At 58.3% G+C, this 23,099-nt stretch overlaps 1 protein-coding gene across 1 annotated transcript in view; it reads right to left on the bottom strand.

Annotated features, from left to right (window-relative positions):
- Positions 1–21,137, bottom strand: part of RAPGEF3 (Rap guanine nucleotide exchange factor 3) — a 21,573-nt gene extending 436 nt beyond the window's left edge. Inside the window, exons 1-27 of the mRNA XM_024736577.1 lie at positions 20,927–21,137; positions 20,554–20,766; positions 14,525–14,578; positions 14,331–14,437; positions 14,003–14,124; positions 13,682–13,850; positions 12,986–13,070; positions 12,600–12,660; positions 12,413–12,489; positions 12,070–12,216; positions 11,407–11,519; positions 11,028–11,116; positions 10,645–10,723; positions 10,289–10,439; positions 10,128–10,210; positions 9,288–9,327; positions 6,712–6,793; positions 6,280–6,426; positions 4,300–4,397; positions 3,725–3,850; positions 3,457–3,638; positions 3,101–3,191; positions 2,911–2,961; positions 1,889–1,976; positions 1,476–1,540; positions 990–1,044; positions 803–890 (exon numbers count right to left, since the gene is read on the bottom strand). Of these exons, the coding sequence (XP_024592345.1) occupies positions 803–890; positions 990–1,044; positions 1,476–1,540; positions 1,889–1,976; positions 2,911–2,961; positions 3,101–3,191; positions 3,457–3,638; positions 3,725–3,850; positions 4,300–4,397; positions 6,280–6,426; positions 6,712–6,793; positions 9,288–9,327; positions 10,128–10,210; positions 10,289–10,439; positions 10,645–10,723; positions 11,028–11,116; positions 11,407–11,519; positions 12,070–12,216; positions 12,413–12,489; positions 12,600–12,660; positions 12,986–13,070; positions 13,682–13,850; positions 14,003–14,124; positions 14,331–14,437; positions 14,525–14,578; positions 20,554–20,766; positions 20,927–21,037 (2,774 nt within the window). The 5' untranslated portion in view covers positions 21,038–21,137. The remainder of the gene's footprint in view (positions 1–802; positions 891–989; positions 1,045–1,475; positions 1,541–1,888; positions 1,977–2,910; positions 2,962–3,100; positions 3,192–3,456; positions 3,639–3,724; positions 3,851–4,299; positions 4,398–6,279; positions 6,427–6,711; positions 6,794–9,287; positions 9,328–10,127; positions 10,211–10,288; positions 10,440–10,644; positions 10,724–11,027; positions 11,117–11,406; positions 11,520–12,069; positions 12,217–12,412; positions 12,490–12,599; positions 12,661–12,985; positions 13,071–13,681; positions 13,851–14,002; positions 14,125–14,330; positions 14,438–14,524; positions 14,579–20,553; positions 20,767–20,926) is intronic.
- Between the last annotated feature and the right edge of the window lie 1,962 nt (positions 21,138–23,099).

Raw genomic sequence — 23,099 nt, 5'->3', positions numbered from 1 at the left:
GTGGGGGGGGGGGCACCGCGCACTTTGTAGAGCCCACCCCTTCTCCTCCAAGGAGCAAATCGGCCTCCCTGCCCTCCGCCACCGAGCCTGCCACTTCCCACGGCCGATCTAGAAGATACCCCGCCCCCCTGCTGGAGCAGAATAGCATGGTGGTCAGGAGCACAGACTGGAGAAAACAGGCCCCCCAAATTACATACAGTTTAATACCCCTTTTACTAAGCTCAAAAACAACTAAAACTAAAGAATATTTTCTTGTCATATACATATGAGGTATTTAAAAGATGTATATGTATGTGCGTGTGCGTATATATTTTACCATACATATATATAATAAACCTATTTTCCACAACAAGAAAATGAGTAACTCAAAATTCAGGAGAGTGGCTCCCCTGGGCGGGAGGGGCACGAGGACAGGAGAGAGGGACACCACTAGGGAGATGGAAGCTATCGTCAATGTCCTCATGTCTGGCTTGGGTCCAGAGGTGCCCATCGTATTATCAGAATCTACATACATACATTAAAATAATGAGGACGGTGTGGTATGAACTGTGGATTACAATGAATCCCATTTCATGCAACTGAAGGCCAATTAAAAGAACGCAGATCTGGAGTAAGAGTACCTGGGTCCCAGCTCTATCTAACCCTGTGGCTTCCACAGGCTTCTTCAAGGCTCCAGCCTGTTCGCACATCTTCAGGTTAGGATAACATTCTACCTAGCTCACAGAGGCGTTGTGAAGCCTTATCAGCGTCACGTACGCACGTGCCTGTAAATGCCAGCCATGGCCACCTCGTCAACGCCCACCCCTGCCCGCACTTACACGTGGAAATCCTGGCCGCCTGGCTGTCCTCGTGCAGGTGGGAGACTCGGCTTCTAAGCGGTGACAGAGGCACTGGCGGGTGAGAGGCGGGAGTCAGCGAGACAGGACCAAGCCGGTGCCTTGAAGGGGACATCGGTCAGGGGCACCTACCCGGGGAACCCGCCCTCTCACCGTTGCTGTGGCTTCTGCAGTGGTGCAGCATCCTCGCAGCTCTGGCCATCATTCTCTGCGGGCCAAGCAAGGACGTGAGACCCGGTGTGAGGAACGGGACCCTGGTGTGGCCTGGGGGACAGCTGGAGTGCTCGTAGGAACTAGTGGCTGTGGGAGATGGGGTCCTGTCTGCTGTGCCCCAGCTCACCCAGAGACCCAGCGGGGACCAGGTGTTGGGAAGAACAGAGGTCAGGGAGGGCTTAGACGGGAGGGGGCTCCGGTTGAAGAGACAGATAGTTGAGGCTGTCACCCCAGCACTCCCCAGTGGAGACCAGACCCTCATGAGGTCATGCAATGGAGTAATGGCTATTTTAAAGGAAGAATTCATATTTATATTGTTGAGAACAACTTTAGACCATCTCCCACCCCATCCCCGACCCCTTGCAAGGCCATCGTCATAGCCTGCAGCCCATTCCAGTGTCAGGCACCCACTCTCCTTGGACTCACCATCTTCTCAAAGTTGATGAGATTCTCTACCAGCGTGTGATTTCCCTCATGGATGAAGGTCATGTCTGCAAAGAGATGGGCTTTGCTCATAGGTCCCCAAATTCCTTCCCCTTCCAGCAGCCAAGGAAAGGTGAGGGGTCAATAACAGGGAGGCTCGGGCCTGTCGGTCCCCCACATGGCCCTCTTCCTCCCCAACTAACCTCCTGGAGCGATTTCCTTGTACCTCTTAGGCCTCCTATCATCGGCCATCTAATGTCTGCATGTCTTAACTCTGCTTCTACCCTGGGAACCCCTAGTTCATCTTTGTGTCCCCCAGGGCATCAGCGCACTGGAATCACTCAGAGGGTCGGACGGACACACAGGGGCAGGAATGGATGGGATGGAGACAGGGAGGTGGATACTGGCCCTCTTACCTTTGAGAAGAAGGGGCATGAATGGGATGAGGGGAGGGGAGAGCTTGGTGAGGGCCAGACGGTACACACGGTGGTTCCATGAGGGGTCCTGAGAGGGAAGAAGCCACAGTGAGAGAGGGAAGGTCCCATACACCATAACCCACCACGTGCCACAGCGCAACCAAATGTCCACCGTCCCAAGGAGAGGCTGTGCACCCATCCCCTTGGAGCTCAGCTTCCTCTCGGCCCCAGGTCTCACCAAGGCAGGCTCTGCGGAGGCGGGAGGGGGCCTGGAGCTGTGACTGCCAGTCTGCGTGATGTGGCTTCCTGGCCTCTGATTAAACCCCAAGGACACGTCGTGGCCATTATCACAGGGGCCCTGAGGTTTCATGGAAAACTCTCTCTTTTCTGTCCCTATTTCTCCCTCTCTCTCTCTAGTGGGTAAATTCCTTTGAACCTCTTGAGCCCCAGGAGAAGTTTTCCCTCAAGCGTCTTAGAACCTTGCTGATGAAAGCACCCTGCACTAGCTCTCCCCTGAATACTGTCACACCTTTCAAACCGGCACCCCTAACAGCTCCTGGCAGTGGAGGGCTCAGCTCCTGAATTCTTTCCTCATCTTTTGGCCTGGGCTGGCACATGGGCTCCTTGAATCTCCTGAGGGGCCACTGACAGGCCCCAGAACACCATGGGAGCTGAGGTCAGGACCTGCCTCCTGAGCCCTGAGGCAGGTCAGCTGGAATCCAGCATCCCCCAGCGGTCCCCTGGCTCCTCAGACCCCAGGGCCAGACACTGCCCTCATGCAGGACCCCATAGCCACAGCAAATGCCATCCCCCCGGCACACATACTGAGGGATATAGCACACTATCCAATCATGCTAAACACCTGTTCCTCAGCCAGCACCCCAAACTCACAGGCCAAAGGGAACCAGGCCCTGACCCAGGGTAGACAAGGGGACCCAGAAGTAGATAAGGACTGGCAAAGAGGCTGCAAGGGAGCCAAGAATCGGGGTCTCTGGAGGGAGGAACCGGGGCCCAGCACTCACCAGCAGCCTCTCGAGGGCCGAGTAGAGCTTCCGGACTTTGTGGGGCAGCCTCTGTGAAGGAGAGGCAGGCGGGGCTGTCACTGCTCTGAGGTGGGAGCTCCATCCCCAAAAAGGACCCCCAGAACGGGCAGGGGCCTGACTCAGGACCGAGGTGGGAAGGCCCTGGCCTGCCCCGGCAGATGGCACTCACCTCCCAGGTCTGGGCCAGGCGGCTGATGGCCGAGTTGCTGAGGCCAAACATGATGGCAAAGAAGGAATTGAGATTCTTTTGCTCCTTGAGGCTGTGAACAGAAGACCCAGAGACCCTCAGCCGCGTGCAAAGCCCCGCACCCATACAGCAGCCGGCCTGGGGTCCAGCGCCGGGCCAGGCCAGTGCTGCCCCTGCAGGCACTGGGGCCGGACGGGGTGGGGAGGCGGAGGCTCCAGGGGACCCAGGGAAGCATGGGGCTGGTAGATTTGGCAACACCCTGCCCATGGATCGGGCATTTAAGTAAAGGCAGCCTCAGGACTCCGCCCACCCAGCGCACCCAGCCCACAGGCGCTCACTGGGCGGCCAGCTTGATGAACTTCCTGAGCAGCTGGGCCCGCAGGCCGGGCACAGGGCAGAGACACAGCTCTGTGGCCACCCAGTACTGCAGCTCATTGAAGCGGCGCATGAAGCGCTCCAGGTTGGCGGTGGTGACGTCCCGCAGGGGCTGGGGGCCCAGCACGTAGTGGATCAGCTCCACCTGGGCGGGGACAGCATGACAGGTCAGCGCGTGGCAGGTGGGGAGCCCACATCGCCGGCCCCCTCCCCTCCGCTCTGCCCCTGCACCTGGTGGATGCTGTTGAAGAGGCTCCAGTCGTGGTCCGTCAGCTGGCCCGCCAGGTCCTTGGTGCTCACCAGGTCCAGCCCCTCTGCAGAGCCCACGGTGGGCCCCAGCTGCTCGGGGTGTGGGGTCTGCAGGTGGGAGAGTGCTCAGGGGGGCTGCCTGGGGAATCCGGGGGAAAGGCGCAGGGTGGGAGGAGCCTCTGTGCCAAGGGTCGGAGGAATGTCAGGGAGGGCAGGGGCTGGAGGGGCATCTGATGGAGGGGCTTCCCAAGGAGGCATGTCCCAGACAGCTCCCCGACGCTGGGACCCCTCCTTGTAGGGTGCCTGTTCTCTGGGGAACCCCTGATGAGGCAGGTCTCCCTCTTCCCCCTTGAGAGCTCCCAACCAGTTCTCCCCTCCCACATCCTGGGGACTTTCCCCATTGGCTGAGGCCAACTCCTTCCTCTTCCTCCTTAAGGCCCAGCAGCAGTCAGAGCCAGCCCTCGCCGTCTTCTCCATGTGACCCTCTCCTAGCACCCACTCCTACCACCCGCAAAACTCAGCTCCTCCCCAGGCCCTGGCGCCCTGCCTGTCCCTACCAGCTTGTGCACTTCCTGAGGGTTGACAACAAAGAGCCGCTCGTTGAGTCCCAGGGATGTGGCCACACCGTGGGCATCTGGCTGCAGGCCAACAGTGTCTGCAAAGAGAGCAGAGGCTGTGCTGGGTGGGGACAGAGAGGGAGGCCAGCGAGCAACCGGAGGCAGGGTGGAGGCCCCATTTAGGAGGCTGGAAGGTCTCTTCTCCCAGTAGCAGGGTTGGAGTCCTGGGCAGGTGTTCTAAATACACAGGTGCGCATGCCCACGCATCCACACACACAGGGTAGCACGGCCCAAGGACGATGAAAGGGGAGTCTTAGTGAGACAGGCTGACGCTAGGCAACACTGGAGTCTCAGTGAGCCTCGGCTTCCTCCTTTGTCGAACGGAGACACTAAGATTTTCCCTGACTACTCACAAGTCAAATGAAATCATTGATATAAATATAACTAGTGGCTATAAATATACGATACATATACAGCCCCTTTGAAAACTGGGAAAGGCCCTGCAGAAATCTTTGTGCGGATTTTCATCAGCTCTTGTGGACTGAGACTGTGTTTTTAGTCATGTTTGAGTCCCCAGTCCCTAGACCATCAGCCTCCAAAGTAAGGTACACGAGACCATCCACGTGTCCAGGAAAAAACCTTAGCTCTTTCACTTTATTGGTTTTTCTCACCTGTTTTGCACTTCTATTTTTGTGTGTTGTGTTATGATCATGTAACATTAGGGTAGGAATATATGTATGTGACTTACAAGGAAACATACACATATTATGGAGTTTGTAATAAAATATTGAGGCACGTAGGGTCTCAATAAACACTGGCTTAGGACAACTGCAACTTGCCAGGTAGCCACCAGAGGGCGGTGCTTCCCAGAGCAGCACATAGGCACAGGTGACCTCATCCCCTCTCCCCACTTCCTGCAGGAAGGAGGCTTTGCCAGTCTCCCTGCCATTCCTTGCCATTATTCTCAGCTGCCTACCCTGGGCTCCAGCTGTCAGACCTGGGCTGTGTCCTTCATGGACAACAGTGGTTTTTAATGTCCCAAGTTCTCCAAAGGCAGGTCTTAATAATCCTCATGTTGCCGTATTCCGGGCACCAACTTTATGCTGGGTCCCATGCTAACAGCTTTAAACACAGTAGCTTATTTCATAGCCACAGCAGTCCTATGTGACAGGTACAGTTGCAGCGCTCATTCGACAGACGAGGAAACCGAAGTTCACAGAGGTTAAACGACTCGCCCAGGATCACACAGCTAGTAAGCAGTGGGTCTGGGATTCCAGCTCAGATCTGGGAGTCCACTGTCTAGGCTCTTAACCGTCAAGCTGCTCTATCTTACCTGCCATGGTACCTCTACCTCCTAACACACTGCTGGCCCACAGCTGACCCTCAAAGATGACTACAGACTAAATGAGCAACTACCCGAATTCAAAGGCTGTCGACGCTCTCACTGTGTGAACTTGGGAAAATCACTGAACCCCTTTGAGCTTAAGTTTCCTTGTCTGAAAATCGGATCAAAATACCTATCTCATAAGATTGCTATTAGGGTTAAATAAATATGTAAGCATGATAATGATGTAGCAGTAGCTACGTAATAACAGATAATAGACTATGGATCAGACAGCATTCTAAACACTTTTATAGATTAGCTCATTTATCCTCACAATTCCTCTATGAAGCAGGCACCCTTTTCATCCCCATTTTACAGATGACGAAACAGAGCCCAGAGAGATTAAGCATCCTGCCCAGGGACAGAGAGAAGGGAGCCAAAGGGCAGAAGTCAAATGTGGGCAACAGGCCCCAGAGTTCATGCTCTTCACCACATGCAAAGCACTTTGAAGAGATGTAAGAAACCTCCCAATAAATGCCAACCATCACTAACATGATAAAGATAATAAAGATGATGATAATCTTAATTCGGGGGATGGGCACGGCTCTGAGGGGGTCCCCTCCCTTGGGGCCACCCTACCCAGAGACACAACTCACCGCCCGCAGAGTTCACCTTCACCAGCACCTGCCCCTTAGTCCAGCCGTCCTCCTGGGCCAACGCCGCCATCACCTCTCTCACTGAGGCCGTCACAGGCAGCTGCAGGGTCAGCACCGAGTGGTCCGGCCGGCAGATGTCATAGGGGACTGGAGAGGAAGGCTGGCTGAGCTGTTGGGGGGGGGGCTGCTTGGTCTCCCCACCCCAGGAGGGAGAGGGTAGCGCCTGCAGCGGAGGGAGGGTCCCGAGCAGGGGGGACAAGGGCGCTATGGAGTAGCTTGGGTGGGTGGGAGGCCCTGAGCCAAGGAGAGGGGGAGCCTGGAACACAGACCCCGAGGAGCTTGGCATGCCATCCTCGGCCAGGCGCCCCAAGGTCAAGGGTGATGACAGTAGGGTTTGAGCTATGAACTGGCTGGCTTGGACAGACCACCAACCTTTGTCCCCGACTCGGATGGCACAGTTGCTGCTGGGGAGAGGTTCATCCTGGCTGGGGAGCCAAACAGGCATGTTCCGGGCCTGAGAGGGAGAGAAAGTAAGGCCGGGAGGACACAGGAGAGCATGCAGGGACGGGGAGGGGCCTCTGTCACCAGGAGCATGGCACCCGCGGGGCACGCACACCACCCTGGGGCTCTGCTTGGCCCATGAATCTGGGCCAGGTAAGGCGCTGGGGACTGAGGCTCCTGGAGGAGACAGAGCAAAGTCTGTGCCCCTCTACGTGTGTGTTACCCCCTCTACCAGATGGGTCTAGAATTGCTCTAATACGAACACACCTCAGCTGTTGATCTCGGTTTTTTCCTCCTTCAGCTACCATTTGCTACTTGCTACATGCCAGGCTAAGTACAGGCATCTTTTAAGTATCTAAATAGTCACAAAAGCCCTTTGACAAAATATTACTCTCCTCATTTTATAGATGAGATCAGTGAGGCTCAGAGAAGTTAAGTAACATACCCAAAGAAACACAGCTGCTAAGTGGCCCAGCTGGAATCCTAACCCGCCACCTGCGCCCCCCACCCCACACCCCGCTCTTGTCCACCAGCACTCAACTGTGTCAGCTGCCCCGTCACCCCACAGCCCTTCCTCCATGGCCCCACCACAGTGGGCTGCTGGGGAGCCCCCGCTGGCCAGAGGCCTCCCTCACACAGCTCCTCTGCACACCGACCACTCTTTCTAACTCTTGTACTGACTCTCTACCTGCTCTGAAGGTGGCAGATCAGCTTCGGACCTTGGTTCACGGCTCTTCCCTGGATTTCCAGATCTCTGCGCTCCGCTCCGAGCTCCCCCCAGCCTCACGCACCCTCCCACTCCACCCCACCCCCGCAGATGGAAGACTCTTAAAACCATACCACTGAGCACTGAATTTTCTTCCAGGCCCTGGTCTCAAATGCCTCCTGGATCCTCCCGCGTCTGTGCTCCATCACCCCAAACTCAACACACCCCTCGGATCCCTCATCCCACCTGCCAGGCTACTCTTCGGCCATTCCCCTGGGCTCACGGCTCCTGCTGCCCAGGCCCCGCGTCCCCACGGCATGTCGTCTAGTCCTGGGGTCTCCGTGTGCCCCCCTCCCCAGCCCAGGCCAACCTCAGGGTCCACCAGCCCGTGTGTTGCCTCACTCTTTACCTACTAAAACGGCCCAACGGTTATCCACCAGCCTCACCTCTCGGGTGCCTCCCTCTCTACCACTGCCATCTGCCTGACCAGAGCCAGATTAAGCTTCCTTTCACGGCTTCCACCATCACTGTCTGCTGGATAAAGCGCAGGCTCCTCAGCTGACCCATGCAATACACAAATCTCATCTTGTCAATCCTCGGCTCAGACACCTTCAATGGCTCACACTGCTCTGGGGACAAAGGCCAGGCCCCTTACCGTGGCCCACGGTCGGGGAGGGGGGGCACCTGCTCTGGCCCCTGCCCACCTCCCCCCTCTCCTCCAGGCCCAGCGGTCGCTTCTCCCTGACCCTGACCCAGAGTCAGCCCTCCCCTTCCCGTCTCCAGAGACCCCTGTCTTCGCCCTTATACAGCATGAGATTGCCCTGCAGCCCCGTCCCTCGCTTCACTGCAAGTCCCTCGAGGCCAGGGTGGCTCCCCCAGCCCCCTACGGCACCCTCGGCACCTAACGCAGTGCCCGCCGGCCGTTCCCTGAGTGGCAACCACAGGCTGGGGAGACAGAGGTCAAGGCCCTTCACGCGGGCATTCTAGTGGGACATAACAGACACCAACAGACAATAAGCAAGTACACAAACAAAGAAAACAATTCCACTGGGATAATGCTTTGAGGAAAACCATAGAGGACACCTTGAAGGGGAGCCGGTGGGAGAGGGGCCAGCAGGTAAGGGCAGGAGACTGAGGAGGGGCTGAGCTTCACCTTTAGCCGAAAAGGAGCCTGCGAGGAGGAGGGGGGAGCAGGATGAGGTGGGAGAAGCAGCTGGGCGCTGCAGGCCCAGGTGAGGCATCTAGGTGTTATTCCCAATGCATGAGCCCCCAGCCAGCCCCAACTTAGCTGCCCAGCCCCTTCCGCCCCATCCCTCAAATCTCGCGCCCGTCACGGCTCTTCCTCCTGCTCCCCCCCACCCCCGCCGCCCCCCGCTCGCTGCTGGGAATGGCACTGGGATCTCGGCCTGCCTTCCTCTGGGCTCCCTGCACTGGCCCCCAGGAACCCCTGGGCTTCCGAGGCTACCCCCAGGCACCACCCCTCACCTCCCAGGTGGGAACTGCTAACTGGCTCTAACTGTGAGCAGATGGAATAAAAGCCCCCTGGCCTGGGGGGGGCGGGGAAGCAGTGACCTTAGACCTCTGTGTCTCCCTGCAGGGCCTGGCCCCAGCGCCACATGCAGCCTGAGCTCCATGAACACCTATCCCAGACCCAAGGATGTGCCTGGGGCCGACAGGGGACGGGGGACTGCCCACGCAGAGCCCCTTGGGTAGGGGCTGAAGGAGGGGCCCGGCGGTCCCTGGAGGAGTGGGGACAGCTGGGGCCCCGCAGAAGCGAGAGGACCTCATTCGGGGCAGACACCTTCATCTGTGGAGATGTGTTCCCACAGCCATTTTCCAACCTGTGGAGCAAGAGAGGAGCGAGGTGAGACCGGCGGGCAGGGCCCACTGCAGGCGGGACGACGTGGGGTCAGGAGCAGAGAGGACGACACGGGCTCTGGATTCTACCCGCCCTCACCAGAGGCTCAGAGGTTTGCAGATTTGGTGAGGATCGAAGATTTGGTGAGACAGGCAAGACTTGAAATCCAGCCCCTGGATCCTGGGATTTTCCCAGGCCAGCAAGGGAGGGAGAGAGAGCTCAAGGGAGAAAGGGACGCGGAGTCAGGGCAGGCAGCCTGCACAGGAGCTCTCCCTGGACCTCAGCCGCCCCCATGGGAGGCCTGGGAGGGCGGGAAGGTCTCGGAGGGCGAGGTAAATGCTAGGAAATTGACCGGGCTGGCCGGCAGGAGCTGGCACCAAGGGTGCTTGGCAATAATTAGGAGGCAGTGAGCACAGCAGGTGTGCTGGGGCTAGAAGGATGGCCCACGCACGACTGTGGCTGCATAAGCATACGGAGGAGCACGTGATGGGAGGGTGAGTAGCAAGGGGACCGGTAAGAACACTAACAAGTCTAGACAAGTGAGCACAGCACACCCTGAGCCGCACTCTTCAGGTGCAGTGAGGGGTAGGTATTCTCCCAGTTTTACAGACAAGAGCTGAAGCCCTAGGGGGTGGGGGGGTGAGGGTAATGGGCTCTGGGCGGCATAGCTACAGTGGTGCAGCCTGGATTTAGGCCACGTGTTTGGCCCCAGAGGCAGTGCTCTCCATCCCCGCTGTGCCGCCCGTCCCCCAGGTGACGAGTTAACTTGAGCCAAAGCATCACCTGTGGTGTCGCCGCCTCTCTGGCCACTGCTCCCGCAGCAGGTTGCTAAGCCGGGCATCCCTGCTCACCAGGTCTGACAGTTTCTGGGAGGAGCCAAGGTTCACTGAGACTCCACGTCCACCCCGGGCAGCCCGGTCCAGCCCCGCCTCACTCCCAGGTACCTGGAGGAAGCTGGTGGCCACAGGGTCGGTGTGGAGCATGGGGCCGTACAGGGCCACCCACTGGCTGACCAGCCGCAGGATCTGCTGTCTCTTGTTGCAGACGTAGGTGCTGCACTCCTGCTCGCTGCCTCCCACGGGCTCCGCATGGAAAGTGGGCACCAGTCAAGGGAACCACGACATCTAACCAGACCACCCACCACACCTTGGGCAAGGGAGGGGCAGGATGCCCAGAGCCCATGCACAAGCTGGGCCTGGCATGACGCTGGCACTTTGGAGGGTTCGGCACAGCCATGACACGAGGGATTCCTTCTCCCCACTCCACACACCATCCTAACCCCCTGGGGCTGGAAGGATATTGGTGCAGGAGGGCAGCGCAAAGCTGGGCAGTGGGCATGAAGACACTGTGGGTCAGGAGGAAGTCGCTGAGGAATGTCTCTGTAGGGCAAGGACAGGGGACAGGTGGGGGCTTCAGTGGTCAAGTCTACTGAGCACAAGTATATGCACAGCTGGAGCAGCCCTTTCCCCAATCCCACCACGGGCGAGGGACCAGCGATGCCCAATCCCTGTCACCGCGCTTCCCACCCAAACCAAGAACACAGGAATGCGAACTTCCCGTCAACTGACCAAATGGACCAAACTAGTACCCGATGAGGTCAGACGGCAGGGTGCCTGGCCCTCTCCCATGCTGTGCTGACCACCCAATGAGTCAGAGAGCAGTCAGGGTGTCTCCTGCCCCTACCTGTTGGGTCATGAGCACTGGAATCAGGCCGCATGGCCTCCAACAGAAGTTCTAGGATCTTCTCCGGGGTGCCAGACATCACTATATACCTAGCAGAAGCAGCCAGTCCATAGCACTTATACCATGACTCCCCTTCCCACAGCCGGGCAGACATCAATAATCGATCATATCACTCATCCCTATTTGCCAGCCCTCTCTCACCTTGAGGTGGAGGGGGGACCAATTCAGGGGATGCCTCTTAGTCCCTGGAAGCCTCTCCACCCCCAGGTGGCCAGAGGGCAGGGGTATGACACGGGGAAGGGAGTAAAGCCTGGGAAATGGAAGGAGAGGAGGTGGGCAAGAGAGGTGGTATGGAAAGGGAGCATGGTGGGTATGTTACCGGTTCCTGCCTGGGGTTGGGGGACGAGAAGGGCCAGCGCCCTGAGAGGTTCTCTCCAGCACCAACACCACTTTGCCATGTTCTTCCAGCCTCATGGTCTTTGCTTCCACATCCTGGAGAACAAGCCAACACCCAGTGCTCAACATACACCATGACTCCTTTCCCCGCCCTACAGCTTCTCCCTCTCCCTCCCCCATTCCAAACGCTGAACCCCACAAGGCTCCCACAGGGACCCTCAGCCCTTCTCCCACTCCATTCAGTGCCCATGACCTTGGTTTTAACCCCCACTCCTACCCCTGCCCATCACCCAGCCTGAGCCCTTCCTCCACCCCATCCCTCCCAGGGTTCCTTCCGTGGATCCCACGCTCCATTATGCTGCATCCCCTTGCACCCTAGACCCCCACCCCTCTGTAACCCCAGTCCCCTGGTCTCCCACCCGAGCCAGGGTCCCCAGGGCTCGCTGACCCTCCTCAGCATGCTCTGCACCTCCTCACACACGCAGGGCTGGGCTGCCACCTGCAGCCATCGCCCCGAGCTTCTCCACCCTCGGCCTCTCCTTGACCCTTAAAGGCTCTCTCTGGTCTTTACTCTTTGCCCCACACCACTTCTCCAGAGACATGTCCCTGCCACGTCCCCTGCCCTCCCCACCCCCAGCAATGGCACCTTGATGATACGGTTGAAGTCCTGCTTGTCCACGCGAAGAAAATGGCAGTTGTCCTCTCGCAGGATGATGGTGGCTGCCCGGGGTGCGTCGTTCACCAGAGCCAGCTGTCCGAAGTCGTCTCCCTCGTGCACTGTGGTCACCAGGCCCTGCAGCCAGGCCTGAGTCACAGCCCAGCCCCACCGCCCAGCCCTCGCCGGGACAGACCCATGGTGGACAGGGCCACCAAGGCAGGAGGAGACCCGGGAGATCGGCAGCCTTGGGTCTATTAAAGGCACTGCCCATGAGGTCAAGGACCAGAGAGCAGTTACACCCCAGGGGGCTGGGCAGGGAGGGAAGACTCACCTTGCCGTGGGTTACCACATTGACAGATCCCTTCCAGATGATGTACCAGGAGGTGCCCTTGTCCCCCTGGCTGAACACTGAGAGAAGCACAGATCAGACATGCCCCCAGGGACCCATCACTTCTTCCCTGTGGCCTCCGCCCATGTCCAGGTCCCTGGTGCCCAGCTTCCCATCCCATCTGACTTACACACGGTCCCTGCCTTGCTGTGTGGTTCAAAGAGCAGAACTGCCGCTAATTCCCGCTTCACCTGGGGGTGGGGAGAGGAGGGTCAATGAGGTGAGTTCAGGGGAAGAGGGAGCATGTGAGGCGGTTAGGTCCAAAGCCACAAGTGCTCAGGCGACAGAGATGTAGTTAGGTCAGGTGACCTGGGATTCAGCGGGAGACAAAGCAAGTGGAAGAAATGGGCAAAGAGAGGCAGAAGGGCTTTCAGATAAGCATGCCGGGGGCAAGAAATTAGACTGAGGTTTCCCAGCCACAGGCAGAAGGGGAGGGGAATGTCTTCTGGCCCAGCAGCGCTCACAGGGAAGGGAGGCTTGGGGGTGGGGAGGGCAGGGCTGGGTCGGGGGACTGACCGAGTTCGAGAGGTGGGCCACGGCCTTGACGTGCAGCAGCTCCTCAAAGATGAGGTCCAGCTCCTCGTCTGTGCGCTGACCGGGGCTGCGGGCACAGGAAGGTGGGGAAGAAGTGACGAGCTGTGGGCCCAAGGCCAAGAGCGGGAAGCCACCACGTCCACCCAGCTTGGGCCTGGGCCAGCCGGTGCCCCGGCAGTGGCTGTTTATCAATAGTGGGCCAGCGTTTACCGGGAGCACACTGCGTGCCAGACACTGGGCCATGCGCTTTACACGCATTACCTCATTCCACCCTCACGACAACCCCATGACGTGGGTATTGTTATCCTTTGACAGAAGAGGAAGCCGGCATGGAGAGGCCCAAGGTCACCGAGCTAGTAGCCAGTGGAACTGGAATTTGAACGCAGACCCGCCGGCGGAGTCCAAAGCCCTCCGTCTCTCTGCATCGCAGAGTGGGCAGCGCCTTCGGAGGCCACGTGTCCCACAGCCTCAGTTACAGAGGGAGGACCATGTTCAGAGGGGGAAGGAGGGCTCGAGATCACACAGCAAGTCCATGGTGGAATGCAGACCAGAGCTCAGGCCTCTGGTCCAGCCAGGGTCCCTTCCCTCCACAAAAAGTAAGGCATCACCCCCTCAGAGGGGAAACCGAAACTACCGAGTCGGAGAGCAGGGCCGCGAGATGCAAGGCGCCCGACTTACGGCTTTCGGAGCGCCACCGTGAGCAGGGCGTCAGGCCCCCGCTGGGAGAGCAGGGCCAGAGCCTCAACGAACTCCTCCTCCAGCTCGTGGAGGCCTGCAGGCTCCGGCTCCGGCCCGGGGAAACGGTAGAATTGGGTATCTCGATCCTGGAAGGCCCAGTCGTGTTTCACTGGGGGGCAGAGGCCCAGGCGTGGGGGAGGAGAGGAAATCGAGGCCACGTGGGTATGAGGCCCCCTGCTGCAATGCCCACCAGCAATACCCACCAGTGCCTGCTCCCCAGGACTGCCCAGCCCCGGGCACCCACCCAGGGCTAGGGCTCACCATGACAGAGGGCACCTTCATCCAGCAGCACCTGGCAGATTCCCACGGCTTGGCTCCGGGAATGGACCCCCAGCCCCAGGGCCAAGATCCCATCCACCAGTTCCCGGCCAGAGCAGCATTGCCTGGGAGGTGAAGGGACCAGGGAAGAAGAAGGAGTCTCAAATGGCAGGACGGGAGAGGCGAGAGGGAAGAACACTCCATCTGAAAGGCACCTCGGTCTAGAAGCAGGGCTGGGCCCAGGTGCCTGGACAGAGTGAGAGGGAAAGAAAACAGGGGGTGGGAGGGTTTGGAGGGGGTGGGCAAGGAGGTAGCCAAGGCCACTACTCACCGGTACAGTCGGAGGTGGTACTTTCGGTCTCGGATGAGGTTGGGGCAGGTGGCCAGGAGGTGCCGATGCAGCTGCCTCCCAGCCCTCAGCACCCGCTCCGTGGAGGCCTAGGGGCGGGGAGAGGCACAGCTGGCTGAGGCCCTGAAGCCCTCGCTGTGCTGCCGCCTCCCAGCTCCACCCCTCGTGGCTTGTACCTGCTCGAGGCTCACGCTGAAATCCAGGGACTCCTCGCTGTTGGCGAGTGGCGTCTGAGGGCAGTGGGAGGGTTTGAGTGTTAGTGCCAGGCCTTTAAACCCAGCTGTCAGATGCCCACCCCTGTCAGTCCCAGCCCCTGTCCAGTCCCCGACTCCAGGCGTCCACTTAGCTACTCTTTCAACAAATACTCACTGAGCAACCCCCATATGCCAGGCGTCTGCCTCATGCCCGCCCTGCTGCCCTATCCCCAGACCCTTGTCTTGCTTCCTGACTCCAGCGGTGCATCCCCACAGATGAGATTCCAGTTCTGCTTACTCAGGGCCCAGGTGTGCCCAGGCTCCCAGGTAAACTGCACCGTGTAGGGAAGAGGCACAGTGGAGCTGGGGGGAGCATGACGACATGAGATAAGGCCAGAGAGAGGCCAGAAAGTGAGCAGCTCGGGAGGCCTGGAGTCCCAGGGCCTGCTGCCAAGCCAGGGTCAGTCCCCAGTCACAGGGCCGTGGGCGAAACTCCTGCCCTCTGTGGGCCTCGGTGCAGACTGGTAGTTAAAAATACAAACCCTGGAGCCGACTCCTGGATTCAAATCCCTGCTCCTCTGTTTACTAGCAGTGTGACCCTGAATACATGATTTAACCTCTCCCTGCCTATAAATCTATAAAACATTCCTAACAACAATTCAGGCTTTAGGAAGGATTATGTGAGTTAATAGAGATCACATGTTTAAAGCACTGCCTGACATATACATGCAGTTGTATATACATGTTAGTTATTATTACTGATCTGTGAAGCTGGAAAGCCCCTTTCCTCTCCAAGATGCTGTCGCTGCTAGCTCATAAATAACCCTGTAACAGTGAGTGAGTCTTGGTAGCACACAGGACAGCTCTGGAAGACGGGGTTTACGTACAAATCGTTGGTGAACGAGGTTTCCCTGCCCTTGGCATCAACTGGGCATCCAGGACTCCTGGGCCTGTGTGCCCTGGGATGTCGGCCATGAAAGCCTCTCATGCCCCTCTTTTCCTGCCACCTGAGAACTGGAATTTGTGGACATCTCTGGACAGGATGCCCTACCCTCTATGAGTCATCCCAAAGGCAGGCACTTGAAGTTTACAAAGTATGTCTACCTCCGTGATTTCATCTGATCTCATACAGAATAGGATCAGATGGGAAGTAGGCAGAGCAGGTATTGTCTATCCCCCCTGACTTAGGAAGAAACAAAAGTCTAGAGGTGAAGTGCCCTTGTAACTCAGACACAGCTGTACAGCCACAGATAAACTCAAGTTCCTACCAGAAGTGCTCACAGTCTTGGTCCCACTCCACCCACCACACCTGCCTGTTTCCTCTCCCGTCCCACTTCTCTCTGCTGCTTTCCCATCCGCACACAGGGCCTGAAGAGGACCTGGCTGGGGAGCTAGGGTACGACCAGGCCTGGGGCCACAGTCCCCTCCCCTGGTCCCAGCATCCTCCCACCGTGTGCCAGGCAGAGGCCTGAGGTCTGGCGCACGTAGGTGCCTGGCCCAGTGCCGGGCGGAAGTCGCTAGGTGTCCCATAGGTATCCCTGACCCGGTCATGGGGCCCATCCTGGTGCCAGACATAGCCCTGGAGACTTAGTGACAGGAAACGAGGTGGAGGAAGGGCAGGAGTTCTACCCAGCCAGCCCCCTGTGTTGGAACAAACAGTGCCGAGTGCTAACGACTTGTTGTTGTAGCTGTCAGAGTGCCCAGGTGGCCCCAGTCCCTGCCCCAAGTCCCTTCGGTGCCCACGACCCAGGCTCCCGCGCACACACACTCCCTTCCTGGTATTATTGTGACCCCGGAGGGCACATCAGGAGGGGAGGTGCCTGGTCATGTGGCCAGGCTGGTCAAGACTCAGATCTCAGATCCTCAGGCCTTGCTTAAAGCACTTCCTGTCCTGCCCCAGGGGATGTGCACGGAGGCTGGAGGCTCGGAAGCTGGGGGCTCTGGCCCAACAGAGCTGAGGAAGGCATCCTTCTCATTTTGCGAGGAAAGCAGGAGCCCAGAGGGATGAAGCAACTTGCCCAGAGTCACACAACCGCTTAGAAATTTCAGATCCCACTGCATAACCCTACCAACGCTGACCCTGAAGTAGGTGTTTGTCTCCTATTTCACAGCTAGAGAAAAGGAGGCTCAGAGGTTACATAACCTGCCCTGTGAGCCGGTAAACAGGAGCACCAGGATTCACGCTGTGCCCCTGTGACTCCAAAGCCCATGTCCTTAGCCACCAAGCCCTACCATATCCCATGGTGCCTCCGCGGCCCCGTGCTTCCCCCACCGTGTGCCATGAAAGCAGAGATGATAGAGGTGAATGCTGCCCTCGGGAATGTTCCACGGGCAAGGAAGTTTGGAAAATACTGGGTTAGACAAAGTTCCATAGCCCCTCTGGACCACTGCCATGTTCCCGGTACACCAGGACTTCCCAGCATCGGGGTGGAGGTACTATTCCAGAGCAGCAGGCAGGTGTGTGGGCTCCAGAGCCAGGCACCTGGGTTCAAATCTTGGTTCCCCATTACCAGCTGGTTGTGTGACCTTGGGCTGCTTATAAATCTCTCTGTGCTTCAGCTTTCTGTAACATGGGGTTGATGATAACAGTACCTATCCCACAGGGTAGTTCTGAGGATCAGATGAGTTGCTAACATGAAGTATTCGAAGCCGTGCCTGCTCTGTAGTAACTACTTAGTCAGCGTTAAGTACCTTGATGTAACATTATTATTTCATGCTGGGCACCTGTCATCTGGACACAGTGCAAGAAATGTTGTACTTCCGCTGACCCTGTCCCTGATCTGATAACCCTGAGTGTCAGCTTAGAGGGTTCTCAGCTGGAAAGCAGTGGCTGGTATGGCAGGGGTGAAGGCCCTCGCCCACCGCCTCCTCTCATGTCTGGACAGGAAGGACTCAGGGTGGAAGGGGAGGTCCCAGCTAGCTTCCCTGGCATCAGCACCATGGCCTACCCCACCCCCATCACTGAGGGTCAGAGTCGCGCTGTAGGGGCAGGCACAGAGCCAGAAAGCCATGTTGGGACCCGTCAGACCAGTTCCCTTAGGCCACAGCTAGGGTCTCAGGCCAGGGCTGTGTACGATGGGACTGGGAAAGGATGCATGAGTGGGGGTGATGTTTTGGGGTGTCGGTGTTACCATCCGCAGCAATAGAAAGTCCACTACGAGCTTGAACTCTGCAGCCAGATCGCCTAGGACCAAAACCCAGCTTTGTCCCTTAGCAGCTGTGTAACCCTAGACCTATCACTTAGCCTCTCTGTGCTTCTGCTTTCGCATCTATAAAATGAGATGATGGCATTAGTAGCTATCTCACAGGGCTGTTGTGAGATTACCTGATATGACAAAGTAAAGCTCATAGTAGCTCCTGGGATATAAATACTACACAACGATTAGCTACTACCATGATTTAGACAGGTTGGATGAAAGCATGTTTTCTGAGTTAGAGAATAGAGCCACGTCTCCCAAATAAGTCACTCAAAGAGAAGCATCCCAGGCTTCTCTGAGCTGGTAGGACCCACCAAAGGTCATCCTGATCTCGCCCCTGCCTCTAGACAGATTGGTCCCTCTGTAGGCTCCCGGACATCAGACAAGATCTCATCTCCCCGTCATGTTTTCCAAAGGAGACGTCCTTCCATCCCATTCCAGCATCAGCTTTGCCGTGGTTGGTAAGTCCTTTCTGTATCTAACCTCAGGCCCTCCTGCTGTAACCTGCTTTTATTTTCTCTTGTCCTGGTCTAGTAGGAACAGAAAGTGCTCTCTTCAGACCTCAGGAGGTTGACGGGTTTCCCCCTTGATTTTCTAAGAGGGGGGCATGGCCTGAATAACTCCCAGCACTGCCCTCCTGGGACTCTGGGCCCCACCTCCTTTCAACATCCACCCTTCACCCGGTGTGTGCACGCTCCCTGCCGGGTACTTGTTCCCTCATGTGAGCCCCTCCTCAGCCAAAGGCATCATCCAGAGAAGAGAGGTATAGCTCACAGGTACCCAGAGTCTCTTAAACACAGACGCCGTATGCTAACACATATATATGGAATCTAAGAAAAAAAAAGGTCATGAAGAACCTAGGGGTAAGATGGGGATAAAGACATAGGCCTACTAGAGCGTGGACTTGAGGATATGGGGAGGGGGAAGGGTAAGCTGTGACAAAGTGAGAGAGTGGCATGGACATATATACACTACCAAACGTAAAATCGATAGCTAGTGGGAAGCAGCCGCATAGCACAGGGAGATCAGCTCGGTGCTTTGTGACCACCTAGAGGGGTGGGATAGGGAGGGTGGGAGGGAGGGAGAGGCAAGGGGGAAGAGATATGGGAACATATGTATATGTATAGCTGATTCACTTTGTTATAAAGCAGAAAATAACACATCATTGTAAAGCAATGCTACTCCAATAAAGATGTTAAAAAAAAAAAAAACACAGACGCAACGGGTTGAAACCACCTCTGCCCCCCCACTCCCCAGAGATGGTCCTCAGGAGAGGATGTGCCCTGTCTCTAGCCCTGAAAATCTAAGTTCCCTCTAATCACCAACACCCACACATACCTGGCAGGGGAGGGGCTTTGTTTCTGTGCCTCTGACCCCATTTTTTACTCCACTAACCCTCACCCTCACTCTTCCAGCCTCCCCATGCATACCAGCCCTCCAATTCTGGGGGACTGGGGGAGCCAGGAGACAGCCTGGCGGCCTCCTCCACCCCCTCCCAGACTTTGGGTCCCAGGGGATCCTCCAGTGACCTCATTGTCCTGGCACCTGACCTTCCCCCCACTCCCCACCTTGCCTCTGCAAGCTGGGAAGGGGACAGGAAATGCACAAGTAATTATAGCCTGAGAGGGAAAGAGGGAGGGAGGGTTCCAGCCCACTGGCTCCAAGCAGTAGCTCCTGCCAGTGACCTGGGGGGTGAGGGGGGCAGACAGCGAAGCCCAGAGGGAACCCAGCTCCCCTGCCCCCTCCAGAGCGTCATCTGGAACAGGACCCAGGCCCATGAGGCCCCTTGTCAGGAAGACCCAGGGAGGGAGGGGTTGGGGGAGAGCTGGGGACTGATACCTAGATTCTCCTCCCGATTCCCATTGCAAGGAGAACCCCATCACCTTGGTGGGCTTCAGTTTTCTCAACCCAGCTTCATATTTTGGTAAATATAAATGGTGGTTGGGTGAGGTAGGAGGAAGGAGGCAGAAAGTGGTGGTCATTCTACTCAAAGGGATTTGCTGATAAGAGAGGAGCTCTCCCAAGCCCTGCTTTCTCTCCGCCCCTTTGCCCAAGCACTCTCCCCGCACTCACCTCCACCCAGGCTGGGCACAGGTAATAGACACACCGAATCTCAGGTGAAGAACCTATTAAGTCTGGGTGGCTGGGGAGAGCTTCTCTGCTGATTTGGATCCTGCAACCTTTATCCTGCCCCCCCAGCCCCCCCCCATCCTTCCCCCGCACCCTTTCTCTCTGCTTCATTCTTGCAGCTCCAGAGAGATTCTTCACCGGCAAAGGGAGCTCCATTCATCTCAGAGCCTCCAAACTTCTCAGAATTCTCCCCTGAGCCCCTCAAAGCCAGATGCCAAGCAATGTTCACATGACCACCTCACCCCGAGATCCAAAAGCAGACTCCATGCAGTTCAGCCCTCACTAAAGGAGAATGTTGTCGCGGTGATGTTTAAAGAACAGTAACCAAGCTTACCTCACCTCCCCCCCACTTGACTTGGTCCCCAGCATTTCGTACGTGCCTCCCACCACCACCTGGAGAACACGCAAGCACCTGACTCAAGGCACACAGAGGTGACAACTAAATGACAAATCCCTTTACCCCTCCCCTCATGCCTGAATGGGGGGACTTGGGTACCACATGCGCAGGCAGTGCAGCTGTGTGAGCCACCCACACACTGCAGCCAAGCCGCCTGACCCGCTGTCCACCCCAGCTGTCCCCCTCACGCCCCCAGAGCAAGCTGGGCCACCAGGAGCATGCCCGGTCTTCCAATCAGGGCCCCCTCCAGCCCTGGTGCCTGGCCCGGGCAGGGGATGGGCACTCACCCAGCGAAGCCCCTGGATGCAGCTGGGGCGCTGGTGCTCGAGAAGCAGCTGGTAGGAGCAGCTTCGGGACCGATGCACCCTCCTCAGCACCATGTCGAGCAGCGTCCCCTCCGGCACCACGTCCGGGAGCCCTCCCACCGGCGCTGCTCCCAGAACTGAGCTGTCCTCCACAGCCAGGCCCACCTGCCAGCGGCTTTCACCTGGCCAGCTCACCTGTGACGGGAAGAGGAGGGCAGACAGCCATGAGGCCGGGCCTGGGGCAGCTGGACCAAGGCACAACTGCCCCAGGCAGAACCACTTCCTTAGAGTCCTCTGGACTGGTCAGGCGGAGGTGCTGCATCCCTGCCAGGAGCCGGGGGAGGGACAGGAAGACCTTCACTGGGGCCTGCCGGTCTGGCGCACTTAGGGGTCTCCAGCTGGCGCACCGGAGATCAGGTCCTTCTTCCCGGTCTTCTGGGGAATTCTGCCCCACTCCACCGCCCATGGCCCTGCAGGGATCTCCACCGACTCCCGGTATGAGACTACGGACTCTGGATGCCCCAGAAATGCAGCTTCAGCCCAAACCATTCGTTTCTCCACCTCCCTCACCCCTGACCAAGCCTCTCTCTCCCACCCCAACTCCCCGACCGTGCCAGCTTCCTCTCCGGCTCCTCCTCCCCCTAACCCCACCTTACCCACCTTCATATTCCTCCTCGAGCTCGCACAGCCGTGCAGCCTCTAGCAAAAGGCGGGGGCTGACGGGAGACCCTCCGCCCCCCCTTCCCCCCGCCAACAGCGAGCCCCTGCTGTAAGTCCCAGGCGAAGTGAGCAGGCCAATTCCTGGCTGGACCCGCTGCCAGGGCAGCCCGAGCCAGGCTGGGTTGAGAGTCTTGGGTGGGTGGAAAGCTGGGGACTTGAGGGGCGGTGTTCCCCCACCCCCAGCGACAAGGAGCCCCGAGCCTCCCCTCCGTCCCAGACGAAAGAGCCAGCTGGCACCGGGCGCTGAAGCGAGGCTGCAGCTGGCACTGGTCCGGGCGGGAGCTGTCACACCCCCTGCGTGGCCCGCCCTCTTCCCTTCCCGCGACGGACCGGGAGGGCGGGGAGGACGCGCCAGGCCTTACGGGAGGGAGGGGGGCGGGGGCGGGGGCGGGGGAGGGCACGGGCGAGGGGCGGAGTCTCGAGCCCTGGGTGAGCCGAGCCAGCGGGAGCCCGGGCCCCGAGAAACCCTGGCGGACCGGAGCGCCCTTGGGTTGCGAGCCGGGGCCGCGGCGGCGGGGGTGTCGGGCTAGGGGCTGCGGGCCGCTACACCGGCCGCCACGTGGCCGGGAGGAGAAATGCAAACAAGGAAACCGGGGGAAGGGGGAAGGGGTTGAGTCACTGCGGCCCCACCCGGGAGGGAAATCCGGGCTGGGGCCGCTTCCCGGCCGGCCGGGGGCCTCCTGCCTCCTGTTTCGGTTCAGGGTCTCGAACAGGCCGGGGGAGGGATGGGGCCGTTTTCCCGCAGGGAATCCCGCTGCCGAGCCTCCCACTGCCGCGCTTCTATGCACACACCCCGTCCGCCCCCTCCTCCCCGCCCTACACACACACACACCCGCCGCGGGTGGGGACACTGAGGCTGGAGAGGAAGGACGGCGCTCGGGGACTGTGGGCGCTGGAGGTGGGGCTGAGATCCCAGAGGAGCTGGGCTAGAAGGCCACGCCCCCCGGCGGGTGAAGGTCGAGCTCGGGATTCCAGAGTCCTAGGCGGGCTCTTTGTGGAAAGCCATCGCCTCCCCGGGCCTCAGTTCCCACCGCCGCGCTGCTGGCCCAGCGCCCCCTCTTCGCTGCACTCCTGCTTCTGAGTCCGCGGAGAGACAGTGGCTCCGGGACAGCAGCTCCCCCAGCGCCGGCGCCGTAACTGCTCAGGTCCCCGCCCCGGCTTTCTAGGACTCACCCCCTTTTTGCCCCACCTGTGTCCCTTTCCCTTTGCTGCTGAGCCTGCCTGGACAGAGGAAGACATATCTCTAACAATCCATGTCCCCTGCTGTTTCACCGATGATTATTTTCTTGGAGGGGGGGTTAATTGTGATTAAAATCAATTTTAATGTGTCTTTGAAAATCCTTCCAGGAGTTTATCAGATTGTAAGTTCCATCCCCTCAAATTCAGATTCAGTCCTATTGGCATGAAGTGGAAAATCTATATTTTGAACAAATACCCCAATCTGCTGGGTTCCCACTTTGAGAAATGAGAGTGGAGTTTTAAATGACCCCCTCAGGGAAGGAGGGGAGCCCGAAAATGAATCTGGCCCCCAGACCAAACCCATCCACTCAGGTTTGGGGAATTTGGAAGAAGGAAGAACAGCTTGAAGGGATAACAGCCTGGGGTCACAGGTGTCCATGGGGAAGAGAGTAGAGAGGGAGTGGGGCTGGGGGAGTGAGTTGAAATTTCAGGTCTCTGGTGCCAGTGACCTGGTCTAGAAGTCCTTGCAGGGGAGTTTCCAGAGACTGGCAGTCAGGTCAGAAAGGGGTCCCCCCTTTCCTATTCATCCTGCCCCTGCTTTGGGCAAGTGGAAATGGAGCCAGTGGGTG

Source organism: Neophocaena asiaeorientalis, unplaced genomic scaffold, assembly GCF_003031525.2.
Source record: "Neophocaena asiaeorientalis asiaeorientalis breed wild unplaced genomic scaffold, Neophocaena_asiaeorientalis_V1.1 scaffold134, whole genome shotgun sequence".
Lineage (NCBI taxonomy): Eukaryota > Metazoa > Chordata > Mammalia > Artiodactyla > Phocoenidae > Neophocaena > Neophocaena asiaeorientalis.
Note: the sequence above shows the minus strand (reverse complement) of the source record. Positions and strands in the feature narration are given on the sequence as shown.